We start from the raw sequence: 20,287 nt of genomic DNA on the forward strand, positions 1-20,287 counted from the left end.
TAATTTCGAATTAAATTTCTATTAAATCTAACCCACAGATCTTTAAAAATTAACGTTTTCTTTTCCCAAACTCATTCACAAGCACTGGCTCATATCGATAGGGGCACCTCCAACTCCCTATCGATAAATAGCCCACTAGAAAATATTCTTATTGACCACTTATATATTTTTATAAAATATGCATGCCCCTTGAATGGAATTGACATTTCAAGCATTTTGGTAGATGTTTCATCAAAATCCGTTTAGCCGTTCAAGAGAAAACATCACTTTTTCATTTATTTCCATAAATGCTCCTTCGAAGAATAAATATATCTGGCAGCACTGTCTGCCTAAAATTAAGTCAATTTGATTTAAACTTTATTATAAAACTTATGCAAAATGAAGATCGTACCATTAACGGGATCGCAATTCTGAACATTTTGATCCACGTTTCGTCAAAATCCGTTCAGTCGTTCATAAGAAATCCGGACTTTTTCATTTATTTCCATTTATGTGCCAGCGAAGAATAAATATATCCCGCAGCCCTGCCTGCCTAAAAACTAGAAAACTTGATATAAACTTTATTATTAAGCCTATGCAAAAGGAAGACTGTCCCATTGACGGCATCGTAGTACTGGACATTTTGATGTATGTTTCATCAAAATCCGTTCAGTCGTTAATGAGAAATAACGAATTTTTCATTTATTGCAGTTGGTACCAGGGGTGCACAGTCATGCCTCCTTAGTACATAAATTAGTAATTCAAATGTTAATTTCTCCCAAACTACTGAACGGATTTCGATGAAACACCCACCAAATTGCTTAGAATAACGATATCTTTTATTGGGCAGACTATTAAATCGTATTTCGAAAATTTGCTTCTCAAATCTAGTGCTTCAATGCCCTTGCTTTGTAATATGATTTCAGGTCAAAAATTTGCAACGCAGTGAATAAATTATTTCCAACCCTATAAAGTAAATATATTCTTGATCAGCATCAACAGCCGAGTCTATCTAGCCTTGTCCATCTGTCTGTCTCTTCATTTATAAGCAAATTAGACCCTTATATTTAAAGTTATCTAAATAAAACTTTGCAATTAGTCTTCTATATACTCTAACTACTGTACAGTGGATTAAAATATTCAGAACTACAGTGCCGTCTATTCCATTTGCATACATACGTCCTACCATTAAGTTTAAATAAAATTTTATTTAATATTCTTCGTCGAACATACACACATACATACATACATACATTTACGGCAATAAATTAAAAAGTCGGGATATCTCATTAACGACTGAACGGATTTTGATGAAACATAGATCAAAATGTTTAGAACTGCGATGCCGTCTATGCGACAGCCTTCCTTTTGCATAAGTTTTATAATTAAGTTTAAATCAAATTGACTTAATTTTAGGCAGACAGTGCTGCCAGATATATTTATTTTTCGAAGAAGCATTTATGGAAATAAATGAAAAAGTGATGTTTTCTCTTGAACGGCTGAACGGATTTTGATGAAACAACTACCAAAATGCTTGGAATGTCAATTGTGTTTCAATTTATTTGTCAGTCACTTTTCTTAATGTTTTTTTCAACAATTTGCTATTGTTATTTAGTTTAGTATTTTTCTAATCATGGTTTAATGGTCTGGATCAGCGAGTGGTTCTCTGCATGTTCCCATCTGGTTCCATTTTCATAGTTCGTGCTTTAGCTATCAGCTCAAATACACCACCCACTGTTATTAGACGTTCTCAAAATCTGACTGTTAGAAAAAATTGAAATTTTTACCAAATACTCGTTAATCTTCCCCTAGTAAACCTATACACCGTGCATCTGTGCACGCGTTCGTAAATCGAAGTTACATGTCTAACAATTCTTGATGCCCTGTTGTGTATGGATCCGACCCCGAGAATAGAACACTGTTATGCGATTTGCTTAAAAACTGACGGTTTGAAGAAATTTAAACTTGGTAGGGTAAAACTACAATAAATATCCTTTATTTATGATTAGCCGAGATATTAGGAAATCTGTGAATACAAAATTTCACATTTTTTTTGTAATATATCCAAATGTCAAATCCTTTCAGACCTAGTAAAAAACAATAGTAAATTCATGTTTTAGCATTTAGAAACTTTATTTTATTTGAATTAGTGCCTTAATTACGAAATAAATGAAAAATTAAAGGTCCCCTCCATGTTCCATTTCCCACCGTTCCATTTCGATGCTAATTTGACGGACATATTTTAATTTAATTTTAAATCGAATTTCCAATTTTAGTAGCGCCAGATATTGGTCTTTGAACTATTCTTAGCCGCAGTGGGGGTCTCAAATATTAACCCCACTCAACGATCTATTAATGGTGATAGACTCGTGTTTTTCGAGAATCCAAGAAAATCTCTTCAAATTCATGTACATTTATCGATCGTTTCTAAGGCAGCTATATAATATAGTCGTCCGATTTTCATAAATTTAATAGCGACATTCTAGAATAATACAAAATGGCAATATCAATAATTATATGTACATTTTTTTTAAAACTTTTCAAGTAATATATTTTCTCCAAAAATTTTACTATCGTTTCTATGTCAGGTTTATGAGGTAAAACTTAACCCAAAATTCTAAAATAATGAAATCTAATCTCTGAATAGATGAAAGTATTTGGAAAAACATCAAATTATATATTTTATTTAATAATTTAATAATAATTTCTTTATCGTTCCTATAGCAGCTATATGATATAGTAGTCCGAATATCAGAAAAACACATTTTTTTTTATTTCCGAACGTTCCTATGAAATCCATATGATATAGTCGTCTAAACAAGTCCGTTTCGACTTACATATATGGTAATGAGAGGTTTAGATTTAAAATTTAGAGACTGAGTATATATTTTTCACTAAAATTATAATTCTCTGCAAGGGTATCACCACATCTAAATCAAGTATTTTCCATGTCTTAAATAAAACGAAAACCATCTGTAATATATGTTTTAAGTTTAATATAATTTCATACAAAAATTGTTTTTTTTTTTATCATATATCTGTAGAACTCTATATCTAGATTAAATATTTCAATGGTTTTTCGTTAATGTTTTAACCTTAGTTTAAACGATATAAAGAAAATGCATAATCAAAACGATCCTAATACAACAATAAGCACACAAAAAAAGAAAGACTTTAATAAAAGCCAAGTTAAAACAAGGTTTACAACAAATATTTGTTATATAGGAAAACATTAGAAAACTGGTCTTTTCAGAAAACCAAGGATTTCTTTTTTGTTTTTGTTGCTTTTCGTTGCCTTAAATAGAACAGGATGTTGGTAAAATGTATATATTATATATACTAGTCCTAAATAAACGGTGGTTTGCCTAAGACGCTGTTTGATTTAGCTTGTGTGCACCCCGCAGACGACAACACACGCACTCGCTGGAATCGACTGGCTCCTGGGAGTACCGCTTTGTCCTGTCGTTGTGCTTGCGGCATAATAAAACGCTGATGCGCCTTCTCTTGACGCGAGGCGAGTTAACCTTCACATTCTTACGCGGAGTGGTCTTAGCTCTTAGGAAGGCTTCCCTGTTGAAGTCCTCACGCAGATGGCTCATTTGAGAGTCACTCATATTGATCTCGACCATAGGCATGGGATTAAACGAATTGGTAGGAGGAGCAGCATGTGTTTTTTCCGCAGTGGTCAGTGGTTGCCTAGGTTCTGGATTCCTAGGCTCCGGTTCGTCATCTAAGGGTGAATGCATTATAGCCAAGCGAGTGGATGGATAGTTTAGATACATTACCCAGTAGCTCTACAACATCTCCGCTCACTAGTTCTTCTTGTTCTTCTGCTTCAAAGAAACCATCGCTGTGTGCTCCATCCTTTTGGGGGGAATTCGTGCAAAAACTCTCAGACCCATAGGCCGCCTCGTTGCGCTTGCGCACGAAGAATGCCTCTAGCTCGTCGAAGAGTTCGTCCAGGACGCTGAGTTTCAGCTTCTGCTTGGCCTCAGCCATGAGCACTCCCATCATCTCGGCGCGAATCTCGTTTTCAATCTCACCGCGCACCGCCTGCTTACAGATGGCATGAAGCTCCTTTTTGTATGCGTCTATCTCTGCACGGATGAGCTTCGATGCCTGCTGACGCCACTGGGCGTTGTTCTCGGAGCAGGCTGTTGCCGTGCATCCAACCACGTCTTGCAGGATGCGTTCTTCCTCGGCCTCCTCCTGTGCCGCTATCACCTCCATATGGGCCTTGGGCTCGTGGTGTTGCAGCAAATTTCTCCGCTTCAGTCGCCGATCAACAGCAAGACAGCGTCGCCGGAAACTGTTAATTTCCTCGAGGCGCAGCCGACATATGGTACAAATGTGCTGCGGCAGGCCGTCTCCGGGGTCGATTTCTATAGAAAGGCATGCCATTATTCTCATTGCAGCCTTGGTATTTACAGTTGGAAAGTTGGCGTCCTTTGCCAGACACAGTCGACACGTATGCATCTTTGTTTAGCGGATAATTCGGGGAGCAGACTTTTGTTTGGCTGATTTGGTAGTAGGAGTCTGTTTAGAATCGTTAAAACTTTATTAAATTAGAAGAGAATTATTCTTCATTGCTTAAAATATTTGAATCGAAAAATTAATTGGTGTTTGGCTCAGGCAGTGTGGCCGTCACATTTTTTTGAAAATATATCTGATTATATTTCGATAACTCCTAGTTTTTCGCGTTATAGAAGACTGGTCACACTGAAGCACTCGCGAATCGTCCATGACACTGGCGTTGCCGTACTAAGCGCGGCTGTGTAGCCCTGGGACGAGCTCTCAGCCATTGCGGTTAAAATTCAAATATTTAAAACTCAAAAAGCAATGTTTTTGTCACTTATGTAACCCCTTAAATAAGAAAAGATACTAACACTTATCAAACAATTTCATTATATTTCATTTAAATATTAAGTATAAATACCAGTTAACTAATTTAAGTATTATATACACAATTACAATAAAGTATTCAGTCACTATAATGCTTCTTCTATATACAAAGTACGATATATGTTTATATCCAATGGCTCGAACTCGCCGCCGCACTTTAATAAATTATGCAATTCAATTCCATTATAATATACAGTAACAGTCGTCTGTGGTCTTCGGAGTTTGCTGCTCGAATAAAGGATCTGCGCCGAGGATTGCCTACTTACAGCTAAAATGTTTGCGAGACCAAAACATCAAGGACAGTTAACAGTTTTCGTTTCGTTTTGATTTTCAGCTCGCTTGCTATCTGCATTCTTGATTTTCTTTTTTTTTTTGTGGGTGGGTGTGTTTTGTGTGTGTGTTAAATAAATAGTATCAATTGTTAAAACCATATTCAACATTGAAGTACATCGATCATTAGGCATATACATAACTACAAGATATAATACAATAAGAGCGCCCCTCGCAGGATCGCTAGGTGGCTATCCTCAATCGTGGCGCCAGCTCTGTGGCAGCACGTAGTCCTTGACCTTGTACAGGGCATTGGCATACCAATGGATGCCGTTCTGTCGCTCCGCCTGCGACACATTCTTTGCTGTGACCTTCGTCTCCGCCTTTGTCTTGGCTGGAGAGCTGCGCAGCTGCTCCTTGGCGGGCAGCCAGGCCTCCAGTGTGGAGAGGAGACGCATGGGAGCCAGGCCCCAGTGGGCCAGCGACTGGCTGTTGATCACCGCGTAGCAGCTGGCGGCCACCGAGTTGACCACAATCGTTCCCTCGCGGGTAAGTGGAGCGACCACACCTTTGCTACGCACACTGGTCACTTGGACAACGCGCTGGGGCTTCAGTTCGCCAGTTGCCGCATCCCGAACCAGGACATAGTTTTGCTCCTCGACGCGATCCGCAAAGACAAAGGCCAGCTGCTGGTGCTCTGACTGCCACACGCTTACCAGATGCGCAGGCGTTACCGTCAGCACCGCTCCGCCGTCCGTGTGGAGCTGGACGAAGTTCTGCATCTGCTCCAGGTTGCGGTCCATGAAGAGAATCACCTCACTGAAGACGGGCTGTCCATTGGAAGCCATGCTCAGGACGCGATCTCCGATGGAGAGCTCGCCGAGCGGCTTCTGGACACCGCTCTCCAGCAGCGCCGTGCTCTCGGGAGTGAAGCAGCCATGAACATGGGAGCTGATGGAGGAATCTATAGGTATAGAAGAAAGAGGAAATGGTTAGAGATTGTGTGATTTATATTTACAAATTACAGTAGATTTCTATCTTTATTCTAGATCTTAAATGTTTCATTTTTCAATCTGGTAGAAGCAATATAATATAGGTTTTTCCTGATTTCAGATACTACATCCTTGCTTTGGTAAAGGCCGCCCAGGTAATGGCATTAGTTTGCTAATCTAATTTGGCGTTAAGCATCCAATTGCCAAACCCAACAAGTCAAAAAGGTTTTCACGGATCCGGGGCTGTGCGGTTGCAGCCCAAAGTGAAACAATGGGCGGCCCAAAAGGACTGCCTTTTGCGGATAGCCAACAAGCCAGGAACATAATGCGATCGGAGATCCGAGATCGCAGATCAGCAATCTGGCATATCAATAACATGCGGCAGTCGTGTTTTTGTTTTTCGGCTTGCACAAAAACTGTGATCTTGTTTGCCCCGCAAGATTAGCCGTGGGATCAGTCCCGGTCCGAACTCCAGCTCGAGCTCGAGCCAAAGCGGCTTACCGAAGAAGGTTCCGAGGAGTTGAGCTGGCAAAAGGGGATGGTCCAGGTAGCAGTTCGTGTGGTTTGTTTTCCCAACCTTTTCCTTTTTTTTTTTTGGCAACCTGTTCGCAATTACCGAACATGCTGCAACCCACCATCGAACAATGATCAAAGTGCAGTCCTATTAATCATCATTAATTGGTATTGGGTTACAAGCAGCAGCTAGCGTGGCCACCCAGATGGTGGCTCTGGAAAACTCGAGCATGGACACCATCTTAGAACTTTCTCTAGCACACACATATATATTTCACACCCGAAGCGCCGCCGCCGCTGTTGCTTCTCCTCCTGCCCTCCGCTGCTTGTAAAATTCAAATTAAAAATTTCAGACCAAAGGCGACCACTAACCGCGCGCTTTATTATAATGAGTGGCCATAAAGTGGCCTTGTTGTGGCGACTGCTGCCGCTGCCGCTGCCCCTGTTGCACCGAAATTCCAAAGAAAATGCACCTTCTCGAAATTCCCATTGATGCATTTGGTAAACACAGACTGGCGGACACATACAAAAGTGTAGAAACAATAAAAATCGGATTAAATACATATGGCCAGTGCGGTCTATAAAACCCATAATCGATGGGGGGAAGCGGTACTGAAGCCCCCGAAAGAACAGTAGACGAACGTCCAAAACTCAGGTGAGAGACAATAGGCGCGGGCAGGCAGGAGGAAGCGCGGTAGTAACAAGAAAAATTGGTGTGAAATCTACCTACCCAAAAACAGAGACGGACACAGAAGAACCAACCGGAGTCACAAAGGTAAAATAAAAAAGAAAAAACTACACAAAAAACGAGAGGGACACGAGAAACGAGAAAAATCTCAGGCCTCATCGTCGTCGTCGTCGTCGGCGGTAAGTGGAAAGTGAGGAACTTGAAGGGTCATAAATTAATAAACCATTAAAGTGGTTAAAATTATCGTTATTTTATCTTTGTTGTGAAGACTAAACTGATAAATTATTACAAAACAGAGGACAGCCGCAGCGGACCACTTGCTGTTGTTGTCTTGGTGACTGATCGTTTGGACAGCATTAACATGAACATGCAACAGCAACCAGCAACACACGCTTGGAGGCTTAATGCGCGCGCGCGCGCGCGACACACAAAAGCAACAGCAACATTGGAGAGGAGAAAAAAAAAATACAACAAAAAAAAATTAGTGTCGACAAAAAGGTTTACAGCCATTACTCTTCGTCGGTTGTTGTTGTTGTTGCTGCCGCTGCCGCTGCTGCTGTTTAGGCCCGAAACGAAAGACTTAGGCAACGAACGCGGGGCAAAGCGAATGCTGTGCCAAAACTGTCATAAGCCCATGGTTTATGTGCAGCGGCCTATCAGCAATCAATCGCTTGGTAATTTATTGATAGCCCGGCGGGCGCAACACCAAACACATGGTCCGAGGACCACACACATGGCAGGATGGACCGATGGACCGATGGACCGCTGCCCATGTCCTTTGCTGCTGCCACTTGTTCGCTTTGTCGGCTGACCTTTTCGATTTCTTTCGGGGTAGCGGAGAGGCACAGGATGACAGCAGGATCCCGAAGGATCAAAGTCGGATGCGGCTCCTTTCATAAGCAATTAGAATCAATGAGCAAGGACACTCGGTGCGGATCGGTTTGGTTTCGACTTCGTGTCCTTTTGTCCTGCCGTAATCTTTATGGGCCCGCCACCAAAAAGTCACAATATTGTGACTCGACTGCGTGTGTGGGAAAGGGGCGTGGCATGATGTAATTGTAGATGGAAATTAAATGAACAACTGACAGCAGTCGCACTCAAAAAAAAAAGTGCGAGACTCTTGTGTCTGTGTGGGAAATGCTCGCTGTTCTGGCATTAAAACTTGAAAGGGAAATCCCTTTGCGCCGCCGCCGACGATGCCAAAGAAATGGCAGAGATAGCCGATTGGGAAGAGAAAGAGCAAAATCTTGGCAAGAAAAACTTAATTGTATTGGCCCGTTTTGGTTGGCTGACTGACTGGTACCGGGTGGAGGGGCAAAAAGCATTTTCTTCTCGGTCTTTGGGGCAGTTTCGTTATGTTTTCGTTATGTTTCGGGGAAAACTGGTTGCTGGCCATAATGGCAGCTCAAGCAGCCAGCCAAGCGGCCAGCTCACGGATACACACTCGCAAGCGGCCTTAACTGATGATGCTAACTTGCTGGCTGGCCGTTCGTTTTTTTTTTTTTTCAATTAGGCCCGAGCTCGGGTCTTAGCCCGGCATTTAATTCATCTTTGCCTGTTGCCTGTTTTGCTGCCTGTTGGCTGCCTGTTTGCCTGAGAAACGCTTTGGGTGTCGTATCATCAATTCGTTTAATTTGACAGGCGCAAACCTAAACATGTCAAAACACAGCCAGCCAGTTGCCGCCTCTGGAGCCGGGTTTTTGGGTCCCATCCGAGTCCGGTTTTCGTCGACATTGTTGCCTGCGTCTCGGCCTTTTTTTAAGGCTTTCGACTGCAGCCGTGGCCAATTCGGTGGTTTGGTTGCAAAGTGCACGGGCGAGAGAGGTAGAAATTTGCCAACGCCTGTCAGCTTAGCAATGGCCAGTACGGGAACATGCGAAATTACGCTTGTTAGTGTCACTTCCAGCTAACTGACCAGGCCCACCCATCACCCAAGCACCTAGCACCCCATCCGCATCACATCATCCATTGGTTATAACAATCTGCAGTTCAACAAAGTTCAAAGTACAGGGCTTTAAGTTATACGTTTTTAGGGAAATGTAAAGAAATATTCAAGAAGATTTTTAAAGATCTTTGAGTACTCTTAGTTTAACAATAACATAACATAGAGCTACTTTTCTAGCAACTTTTAAAGTTTAATCTATAATTCACCTTATTAGTAATTAATTGATATTTTCCTCCTTTCTAATTAAACCTCTTTAGCTTCCCCCAAGCCAAAATATTCTTATTTTCACTAAGAAATCATAATGATAAACCCCTTTCCCACAATTACTTAAGTGATTTGGACAATTACCTGACTTCACGGAGCAGTAGATGTGTCGCCGGCTGACATAGGAGACCCAGTCGAAGCCCGCCTCCACGGCCAGGCGGGCCAACATGCCGTATTTGGCCTGATCCCGATCCGAGGTGGCAATGGTTACGGCTCGGCCCTCGTAGTGCAGCGATTCCTGGCCATGCTGGTTATCCTCATCCCAACTCTCCGTGACCAGGAGACGGACGCCCGGCCACTCGTTCATCACGGAGTAGGCCAGCACATTCAGCTTCTCCTTGCAGCGCTGGAAGAAGAAAGAGGAACAGAACGGAGATGGGGTCAATTAGGTATTGTTAATAGCCAGACGCCATGTTTAATTCACGCAACACCACGCACCGTTCACGGTGGAGCGGGATGGATATACTGCTGTGCGAGTGTACATGTGTGTGCGCATAAGGGGCGTGGCATGCGGGCGTTCATTTCGGTGGCCCAAAGGGCCCAAAGTAAACGCGTTCATTTCGTTTCGGTTCTTCGTTATGGTTTTGCTTCGAGAGAGAAAGAAGCCAAGCAAGGTGTTTTAAAACATTGATCAGATGTTGGTAATGATTGATATTCCTGATCAGTATCATAAAAAATAAATCATTTAATTTACAAACAAAAAGTAATTCAAATGAGAATTTTTTATTGAAGAAAACTAAGCAAGGTTGTATATTTTCTATACCTTACTTAAGGAAAACCGGTTCTTAGCACTCTTGAACTTGATCAAAATTGAACTACTTTAAGCAGAAACTGAGATAAATGAGTTAAGGAAATTTAATAATAAGTTTAAAAAACTTGGTGTATTATTTAACTAAATTTATTCATTTTATGTTAACTATAAATGTGTATAAACATCGTTTTCACTCTCTTGTATTTGTCCTATTTACTTAACCATTTTCCCCCAACCGTAGCCCCGTGAGTCTGCCTTTTTTTTTTTGATGTAGTCGAGGTGCTTTTTGGCTGAGGCCGCATCCTTTGAACCTGTTGCTGCAACAACCTCAACAAACAGTGTGTGCGAGCGTGTTTGTCCAGTTCCCTTTTTGGCCAAAGGCTTATTTGCCCATGCTTACGCGCAGTTCAAACACTGACCCTACCTATATGGTGACCCTAACCCATGGATCATGGATAAATGCCGGGATCGAACCTTTTATTTTCTTCTCCCTTTATTTTCTTCTCCCTCTTTGTTTTTCCTGTCGATAATATGAAAATGCTTACGCTTTGTTTGCCGATGTGGTGGGTGCTCCTCTGCTCGCTTGTCGGCTCGTTTCCATTTGATTTTTTTAGCTCTAGCCCGAGAGAAATGCCAGCCAAGCACAAAAGGATTCGAACAAGTCTATGCAAATATTTGGTATACAAAATAACCAAAAAGGAAAGAAAGAGAAAACCAAGACCAAGATCCATATAGTATCTTTTTTTTTTCCTTGGATTGAGCTCGACACCGGCCGCAAAATCAATTATCAACGGGCAAGGCAACGTTGACAGGATGTTGCCTTTTTGTGTGCAAACAGAATTCGGCTGGCGTAAAATCAATTTTGCGGCCGAAAAGGTCCTTTTTAAGTAACCACAGCGATAGGTTCTGCCTCTTTGGGTTTATGTTTTGATGAGGTGTGGATCTGTATCGGAATCGGGGACTGACTGTGTTTGCTATTATTTTGGCCAAAAACAAACGCTCGAAATTTGTCACACACAGCATCCGAGCATCCGCAACTGTGGCAAATCGAGATCGTAGCGAGGTGGCAGTGGTAACAGCCGGCTTGCCGCATTCCGGGAAGAGTTCAATGATATTTGCTCGAACGCTGCAACTTTGCTTTATTAAAAGGCTTAACCAGTCGAGAGTCGAGAGCTGAGCCTGTGCTAATGAGCACAAAAGCGTAACGCCAAACAGCCAACGGCAAACAGAAACAGAAACAGAGATTGCCTCGGGATGTGGCATAGGCATTGGCATGAAACTGGTTGGGGAAAGACAAACGCTTTTGTCTTAAGCACTGCCAACGATGTTTACCCAACATGCTAATGCATTGAGCTCGAATTCGAATCGATGCGCTGGACGCGCAATGAACAAACAACGGCCGGCTCAGATCTCGGATCTCCCAGGCAGATTCCCGATCCCATATCCCAGATCCCGGTACCCAGTTCTCAGATCCCAGTTCCCAGTTCCCAGTTCCATGAGGAACGCCAACATTTGCCGACGGGTGCGTAAGGTAAACATTTACGTATACCAAATGCAGCGGCGTCGGCGGCCCAAAAAGATGGCTAAATAATGTGTGTGCCTTGTAAGTGGCCGTTAGACAACAGCGTCAAGTGTAAATAAGCCGGTGTATGGATTGGAAAAAACCAACTAGTTCCACTACTAATGCCCGTGCCCCGTGCCCCATCCCGTCGGCCCACAAAAGCTGCATTAATTAGATATTCAACAAGGTGTGAACTTTGCCCAGCCATTACCCCGAAATGGGGGGAAAAACCAGAGACAGAGATGCGGCCACGCCCCATTGTGTGTTTACCAAATGGCTGCATTTGATTTCCTACAGCTTTCCACCTCGGATCGTGGCTATTTCGGGGCTTTATTTTTTATTATTTTTATTCAGCCATTCCGCTTGATGCGTTTTTAATTGCCACGACTGCAGTTTTATTGATTTAAATTGTCTGGCTGGCTGCCAATTTGACGCTTTTAATGGTCAGCTCGAAATTATTATGGCACGAAGATTATTAGGCACTCATCATCATTAGGCCAAGTCGGACTTGGCTATTAGCCGGCTCACCCAGAGTCCAGGTTCCGAGCTTTGTTTGTTTTTGGGGCCCCTCCTTATGGCATTGCCCCATTCCATCTCCCTGGGACCTCGGAGAGGATCTCGGATTACTGGTGCCCCTCAGGAACACCGACGATTAGGAAACGACACAATTTAACGACATAATTCAAGTGCGCATTAAGTTACTTGCCAGGGGAGTCACCCCTTTTTTTTTTCTTCTTCTCTCCTTCAGATGCACGTGCTCTATGGTGTAAGCAGATATGGCATATCCTTTGATTCCCGGCACTGATTGCGATCGCAGAGGAAGCGAAAACTTACAACTGAGGAAGCGACACAGGATATATGCAGTCGAAGAGAAAAAAACAGTGAAGAAATCACGTCACCCACCCGATATAGCCATAGCCAGTATATATATACACACACACACGATATGTGTGTCAACAGCCCCGATGGGATGGGGTTGCTCCAGGGTTCCAGGGTGAGCGGAGGATGAGGGGCCGAGGTGAACCACTTGAGAGGCCTTTGGCTCTTTTGGCAGCCACTTTGGTGGCAACGCCTCCGACATAAGAGATACAGATCGAGATCCGTCAGCGGTACGCCCTGTGTGGCCCACTCGAGTGCACAGATTTCCTCACTTAATTGGCAAACCAGGGAGGGGGCAGGGATCCCTGATCCCTGATGGATTCAAGTGCAGGGCCAATGCCAATACTCCTCCGTTCGCTCCATCACTGTTTATTTGGGTTGCAAATCTATTCACAGCTCTTCATTAGAATTAGCGGCGGTCTTTGATTTGTTTACGCTGCGCTGGCAGCGCAATTATTACAACGCAAAAATCAGAAATCAAAGTTTTTAATTAATCGGAAATGTGACTGTGTTTACGGAAACTGGAAAAGATTGGAATCCGAAGTCTGCTCCTGTCTGTTTGTTTTGTTTCGTATATAAATTATAAACGGGGTAAAACCTTTATTGGATTAATGGAGGTGAAGATGGAGTTGGAGTATGCTAATTGATTTGAAGCTAAAATACATCATAAATATGATTTGAAAGCTCTTATCTTCTGCCATATTTATGGTAAAATATTATCCCCTAAATCGTTACAAAAAAACTAAGCATTTATTGGCATTTTGCAACGCATTACAGTTGCTCGTAAATCTCGCATCAAATAAATGCCCATAAAAGGGGAAGGCGTCATTTTATTGTTATTAATTAAATGCTATTAATTTGCAAAGAAATCGTAAATTAAATCTCAGCTGTGGCCTATTGCCTCACCTGCCCCGTCGTCTTGCCTGCCACTGCCGCATTTTAATGTCCCACCGGCGATCAGCAAAAGTCATTTGGAGGAGGCAGCAGGTAAGAGAGCTCAAGTTGGAGCTGGAGACCGGGTCTTAAATGATAAGCGCCATAATCCCTGATGTGTGATTAACTTTGATGATGAGTTATGAGCCGCACATTGGCACTGATGGACTCCGGGGTGAGGGTAAGGGTAAGGGTAAGGGTAAGGGTATGGAGTTGGGGTTTTGGGGTTCGGGGATCCAAACAACACACATACACACCAATGACTTGCAGGAATCAAGAGAGAGACGAGATGAGATGAGACGAGAGCCATGTGAAATGTGAGTCACTCGCCCAGCAGTAATGTGATAGCCGCGACGCGATCTCTGATCGCGATCTCCTCTGCCTCCGCGGCGCAAGTTCATAAAAGTTTTATGCAAATAAAGCAAACGCTAAGGAGGCAGAGGCAAAGAGCCAGAGACAGACTCTGGGCAAATATCGATGGCATTTTTGGGCCAACAAATCCTTGAACATTCGCGCTTGAGTGCCCTCGTAAAAGTATCAAATTGATTAATAATAATATAAAAGCATCGCGCACAAAAGGCAAAACAAACATTTGCGACTGCGGATCCAGCAGGGACACTTCTCGTCTCTTGATTCTGGGATCTTGGATCTTGAATCTCAGATCTCTGGGGCATTTGTGCGATTTGTCCACTTTGCCTGACTGATGTTTGTTTGATAAGTTTGATTACTTTGTTGGCCGCAAGGAATGTTCCCACGAAAAAGGGGGCCTGATGTTTTTGCTTATCGCAGCATTTGACGTGATTTGATTTGAATTTTGGCATTGGAGAAGCTGGAACCGTGACATCATCCATCCAGTCGCATCTGCCCCCCGCTTTTTGTCATAATAGGATCAATTTTTGAGTCATAATGTTCTATTAAAATGCCTGAGCTGTGGGCTTACTTTGATTTGATTTGACTTGATTTGATGGTGATGTCGATGTGCATGTCTGGGGATGTGGGGACTTGAAAAAACCAAAGACTGAGGACCTAAAGATTGAGAACTGAGAGCGGAGAACTGAGAACTGAGAACTGGGAACTGGCACTGGGACTGCATGCATGTCAATAATCATATCGGATTACCCATTGGCTTTGCCCTCAGCCCCATTGTTGCTACAATTTATGAAATTTTAGAACTTATGCTGCGGCTTTTGACGCATTCTTTTGTCCGTTTGTCCGCCGCTCCTTTGTCCGTCCGCTGCGGTTTCTGCCTCCGCCTGGCTGTCTAATCCCAAGGCATTCCCGGGTATTCAAAAGGCGTGCTCCCTTGGCCACATTACCTGTAATCACCTGGTAAAGGTGGCAATCAGCAAGCTCAGGAATTTTTCCAATTCGTTCGGTTATAAATATATAATATATATAGTTTTGGGACATTTGTGCAATTTGTTTATGCAACAGCAACTGGAACTGCAACTGCAACTGCAGTCAGGGACATGCAGTTAGCTGACCATTTTCGAGCGTTTTAATGGCCAAAACGAATTGTTTACCAACAGAAATTCACGCACAGCGGACAGTAAGTCACTCGGCCAGAGATATATCCAAATAAAATGCGATTTAGTTGCGCTGCTGGTTACAGATTCCGATTCCCGATCCTCCCTGTGAATTCTCTACGGAACGCTACTACTCAATGCTCAATGTCACCGCTGAATGGCCGGGGACTTCGGTAGCGAAAACAGTGCGTTGTAAATATTTGCCGGACAACAAACAGGATTTTTATGGGCCCGGTTGTCCTTGGTCATTTAGTCAAATGCCTGTAAGACCTTGGGCCAGGCTTTGACTCTCGTCCTTGGGCAGGACAATTGCCGGCCGGCTGCCGTGTAGTGCAACTGTTAATTGTTTTGCCAGTTTTTGGAAAGGCTGCGATACCGGGATACCCTGATTGCATATCAAATTCAAGGTGACCATTTAGAGCCCTGATGGGCGCGTGGCAGTTGCAAAAAGGTAATTTGTAAGTGAAACTCTAGCTGCTGGCTTACAGCTGTTTTTTGAAAATGAATCATTTTCATGATTTGCACAAGTACAGTGGAGATTGAGATCTTTAACTATTTTCTGGAAAACGCTATAGTAAATAGATTATAAATCTATAAAGCGAAAGTCATTATATATACCCCGAGTGTTATATTATAATCATAAATCAACTGTATTATTTGGTAGAGGCTCTCGCAATCAGTCATCTGATAGTTCCTGATTACGAACCTCTTATTGCTCCAAATCGTGGCCAAGGAAACTGGAAGTCTTTCATAAACATTTAATGGCCCATGGTTTATGGGGGCTAATCAATAACAACGTTATTTTTAACACCTAGTCAGCACTTAAAATTTCATTAAAATAACAATATTTGTTTGCGATAAGCTAAGAAGTGTGCCTCAATGTCAGACCTCTTACGGGGTTCTGACTGTGCGCGGGGCTAACAAACACAGTTGGCTAATTGAAACTGCTGCTGTCGATGGAATTAAGCACTTGTTTTACCGCAGTTTTTGCACTTGGGGAAACTAAAACCACCCCAAAAAGTCGACACTTAGTACCACCCCTCTTCACTTTCACTGGTTGCTCCCCATGCAAAGCGATAAGATATTGCTATTCTTCGAATTAGCTGTCTTAACACACATTCTTTGGGTGCAAATATACCCCACGTAGTGAGCAATACACTGAAAATCATTACGAGAACTTTCTTGGCAATATATATACTAAAAATATAGTTCAAATATATAATCAAGCTCATAAGTAGACAAGGTATATTTGTAAAAATTAAAGCCCAGTCAGCAGTTAAAGTTTAATTTTGAATTAGCAATTAAAAAGGATGAAGAGGTATCAAAATTTGACTCTTATAACCATTTTTTCCCTCTGTATATTATATGTACATATCGCAATGTTGGCAAACACCAGGCGTATCTTGTTCTACATATGTAGCTGGTGTGTATTGGCGAACTTACTACTAACTTGGCTGCAGGCCCGCTTATCAGACAAACGCCGGCGATAAGCGCAAAATGCTCGCGTGCCTCGCTTGGAGCGTAGACAGGTGGACGCAGGGGTTGGATGATGGTGGTATTGGAGTCCACTGGAGCTGGTAAACAGGCGAGGCACTTAATCCCCTCCAGCTCGATACTCTGTTTGTTGTTCAACGCGAAATTGAAAACGCATTTGTGCCATGTATTTGCGTTGATGATCCCCGGATCGATTGAAGCTCAAGCTCGAAGTGGGTTGAACGCACTCGTATTTGTTTTGGATTATATGTCCCGGTCAGCTTTATGGCTTAGTTCAATGGAATTCACTGCTATCTGTATTTTAGAACTCTTGGCTTTTGAGTATCAAGCTTCCTGTTATTTCGCACTGGCGAAATAAGTGCAGTCGGCCAAAGCCGATAAGATGCATAATTAATCATATAATGGCAGGATGGCCAAACAAATGCGATATTTAATGCCTGGTTTTATTGCTCGCACCGAGAGTCCGGTTGCCGGAGTCCATAAAGATTCGAATATAGTCAATGCGATTCGATGATTGGCATATTTCCGAACGAACACTCTGCCACGTACCTGTTATCAGTGGGCATCGAGTGGCGCAATCTCGGGCCATCGGGCGATCACTGATAGCATTTGCCGCCGCCTGCCAGCCTGTGATAAGCGTTCGCTAATTTGACAATTGAATTTGTGTTCATGGGGTGGCCAAAAGGTGAGGGCAGTGCCCAATGAGCCGGGAATTAGCCTAGCCCCGGAACGGAACCCAGCAGTCTATCTATCAGATTGGGAAGGGGACATAAATTTAGAGCTTTATGATGTGTGCAAGTCTGGTCTAAAAATGATTCACTTTACTGGTTAAGTTCCGATACGAAAATATAACTTGAAAGTTTTTATTTTGGAATCTAATATGAATTCCACATTCTTGCTTAATATCGATGTAATTAATTCAAAGTATTTATATTCTCTTGACAACTATTTATACTAGTTCTACACTGTTTCCATCATTTGATATGTAAAGATTGATTCCTTATTTCACCACTAATATCTTTATTATTTCCCAACATGACTGTGCTGGACAGCATATTATTTTTCCAACAGTAACTAAGAGATATGGTTGGAATTTGAACTGCAAAAATAATGGTCATTCCATAGCCCATGAACACTTTAGTCATTTTCATGTTAAAAGTCAGACTAAGAACTGATATTTATGGGCAAAAATATTAAATACTTGTGTCACCGATAAAAAAGAAAACACTTGAAATGAAGACATGCCGAATTGATGATCAATTGCTGGGACACTGATTAAATGCTTTGCAACTCACCTTGCTCATCAAGCGATCCGCACCGGTGCCCTCCTCATCGCGGAACAGTATATCCCGGTTGTAGTTTGGCACCAGATCCTTAAACTTGGGCGAATCCCGCCGGATCTCACCCTCGAGAGGCCCAGAGGCACCATTCTGATACTCGGAGAGATTGGGAATGGTCTGTTTCAGCACCAGCGGGTAGAGGTTACGCTCCCGGCGACGTCCCAATCCCCGGCCAGGACCACAGCTGTGGGCTGGAGTGAAGCTCAGCGGCAGAACGAGGAGCAGGACGGCCAGCAGAGTGGTCAGCCTGCTGGCACAACGCTGCGTATGCGCAATGTGGCGCATATTTTGCGATTCGGGAGCCGGGAAGCTACTGCTGCTGCTGCTGCTGCTGCTGGAACTGGAGTCGGAGCTGGAACTGTGGCATTTGGCGTCTAGCGAGAGACAGGTGACACTGGCGGCACTGGCCCAAGGCACACAGTCGCTGTTATCCATGATTGATATGTGTTTTGGATTTGGATTTTAATGGGATTGGCTTGAATTGGGTTTCGCTTTTGCTGTTTGCTGTTTCTCTCGCTTGATTTTCTATTTGGTTATTTAGCACTTCACTTTTGGCACACTGCGAGACACTGCGGCACGAGGCTTTTATTATCGATTCTTCATCTGCGGCACGGTACGGAGACGGAGACTCAACTGAACTCAAGTCTCAACAGCTAGCTCTCGGAACAACCGTTGCGCTCGCACAGTGATTGACAAATGACATTTCCGAGCGGAGTATCTGTGAGTACGAGTACGAGTGCGGATACGAAAAGGCGCACGAAGGCAACGAGTGCGGCAACGAGAGGGTGCCCTGCTAGGCCTCTGCTCACGCACACTCGTTTGCGCCGAGTTCACTCCCGCTGCGTGTGTGTGAGTGGCGGGCTTCATTGGTATTTCAGTGATCGCTTCGGGTGTTCATTTTATGTTCATTTATGCTGCTCGTGTGAGAGAGCGGGACAACCGTACAACCAAGCAGACACACACACACTCTCGCACACTGGGAGACCTGTATGGGTGTCTTCGGGTATCTTTGAGTTTGCTATGTACTCCTCGCATCCACCAGATGTTGAGATGGTTTTGTATGATGATGTATCCATGATGTTGCGATGCCAATTGGATGCGCTGGTGTGTGTGTGTGTGTGTGTGTGTGTGTTGGCCAAGAGGCATCCTCGACTGCAATTTCTCTTAACACTTGCACTACTCGACTCTTGTGGCTTGTTAGCCGCTCCTGTCCCTGCTCCTCCTGCTGCTGCCGTTGCCTTCCTCCGCTCATTGTTCACTTTTTTCCGTTGCCTTTCTTCGGTTTTGTTGTTCGTTTCGCTTTATTGCTTGTAAATTAATAATGTTCCGGTTTTTTGTGTATTGTGCGGCTCCTTGGCAGCCGTACATAAGCCACCTTTACCACAGATATATGTATATATACATGGTATGTGGAGTATATAGGTTCCAGATCGGCCTGTATTACAACATTTTGCGGCCAACTTCCGTTTGAGAAGTTTCTGGAGGAGTCTGGTGGGTCAGGGACTCCCCCCAGTGGAATCCACTGGTATTTCCAGCTTTAAAGCTAGTGTTATATGACTGCACTCACATTATTTAATGACTCATTAAGTTCGCACTCGGAAGTCGGCTAAATATTGGCAATCTTAAGATTAGATATCGCCACAGGATGTGCGAATTATTGTTGCAATCAAACCAGCGTCGCAATCAGATCCAATTGGCGCTGCGTAAATACCCTTTAATACTTATAATATATATATTTTTATATTGACAGATGAGGGCAGCGAGTCGATAACGATTTGGGTAAACACAAATTTGCAATTATCTTATATTTAGGCCCTGCAAATACTAAGTGACTTGCGACTGATGGCCAGCTCCCGAGAAATTCCCCGCTTTTATTTGTATTTATTTTTGGATACACATAAACTCAAAGTCGGCATTAATTGCAATATGAAATGGCTTATGACTTAACTACCTACCTAATTAGTAGAAGCTTTAGTCAATGCACTGACTAATAATTCAGAAATCTAATATATTATTGACATTAATTACTATTTTTAATTTGTTGTTTGGACACACTTATAAACTATGAAGATTCAATGGCAGTGACTTAACTGTGCCTTAACTTTACTTAGCTTGGAATAGGTTTTAGTGTCTTACTTTGCCATAAATCGAGTATATGTATTTACATTATATTTTTTCCCAAGTAACCTTGGCTATGTTTACTTTGGCTAACACAGAGTTCGTCAGAATTGCTATCTGCGGTTGGGCTTT

The 20,287-nt window shown here is 42.9% G+C and overlaps 2 protein-coding genes across 2 annotated transcripts; both read right to left on the reverse strand.

Moving 5' to 3' along the window:
• Positions 1-2,953: 2,953 nt before the first annotated feature.
• LOC110191045 (uncharacterized) lies at positions 2,954-4,665 on the reverse strand. The gene is made up of 2 exons (XM_020961769.2): positions 3,765-4,665; positions 2,954-3,709 (listed from the first exon to the last, which is right to left on the reverse strand). The coding sequence occupies exons 1-2, from the start codon at positions 4,453-4,455 to the stop codon at positions 3,345-3,347; spliced, it is 1,056 nt and encodes a 351-aa protein (XP_020817428.2). The 5' UTR covers positions 4,456-4,665; the 3' UTR covers positions 2,954-3,344.
• Positions 4,666-4,867: 202 nt separating this feature from the next.
• Positions 4,868-18,765, reverse strand: hh (hedgehog signaling protein). Its single transcript, XM_020961723.2, has 3 exons — positions 17,993-18,765; positions 9,638-9,899; positions 4,868-6,115 (listed from the first exon to the last, which is right to left on the reverse strand). The coding sequence occupies exons 1-3, from the start codon at positions 18,470-18,472 to the stop codon at positions 5,409-5,411; spliced, it is 1,449 nt and encodes a 482-aa protein (XP_020817382.2). The 5' UTR covers positions 18,473-18,765; the 3' UTR covers positions 4,868-5,408.
• Between the last annotated feature and the right edge of the window lie 1,522 nt (positions 18,766-20,287).

This window comes from Drosophila serrata, unplaced genomic scaffold, assembly GCF_035046125.1.
Source record: "Drosophila serrata isolate PLE 108 unplaced genomic scaffold, ASM3504612v1 contig_295, whole genome shotgun sequence".
Taxonomy (NCBI): Eukaryota; Metazoa; Arthropoda; class Insecta; order Diptera; family Drosophilidae; genus Drosophila; species Drosophila serrata.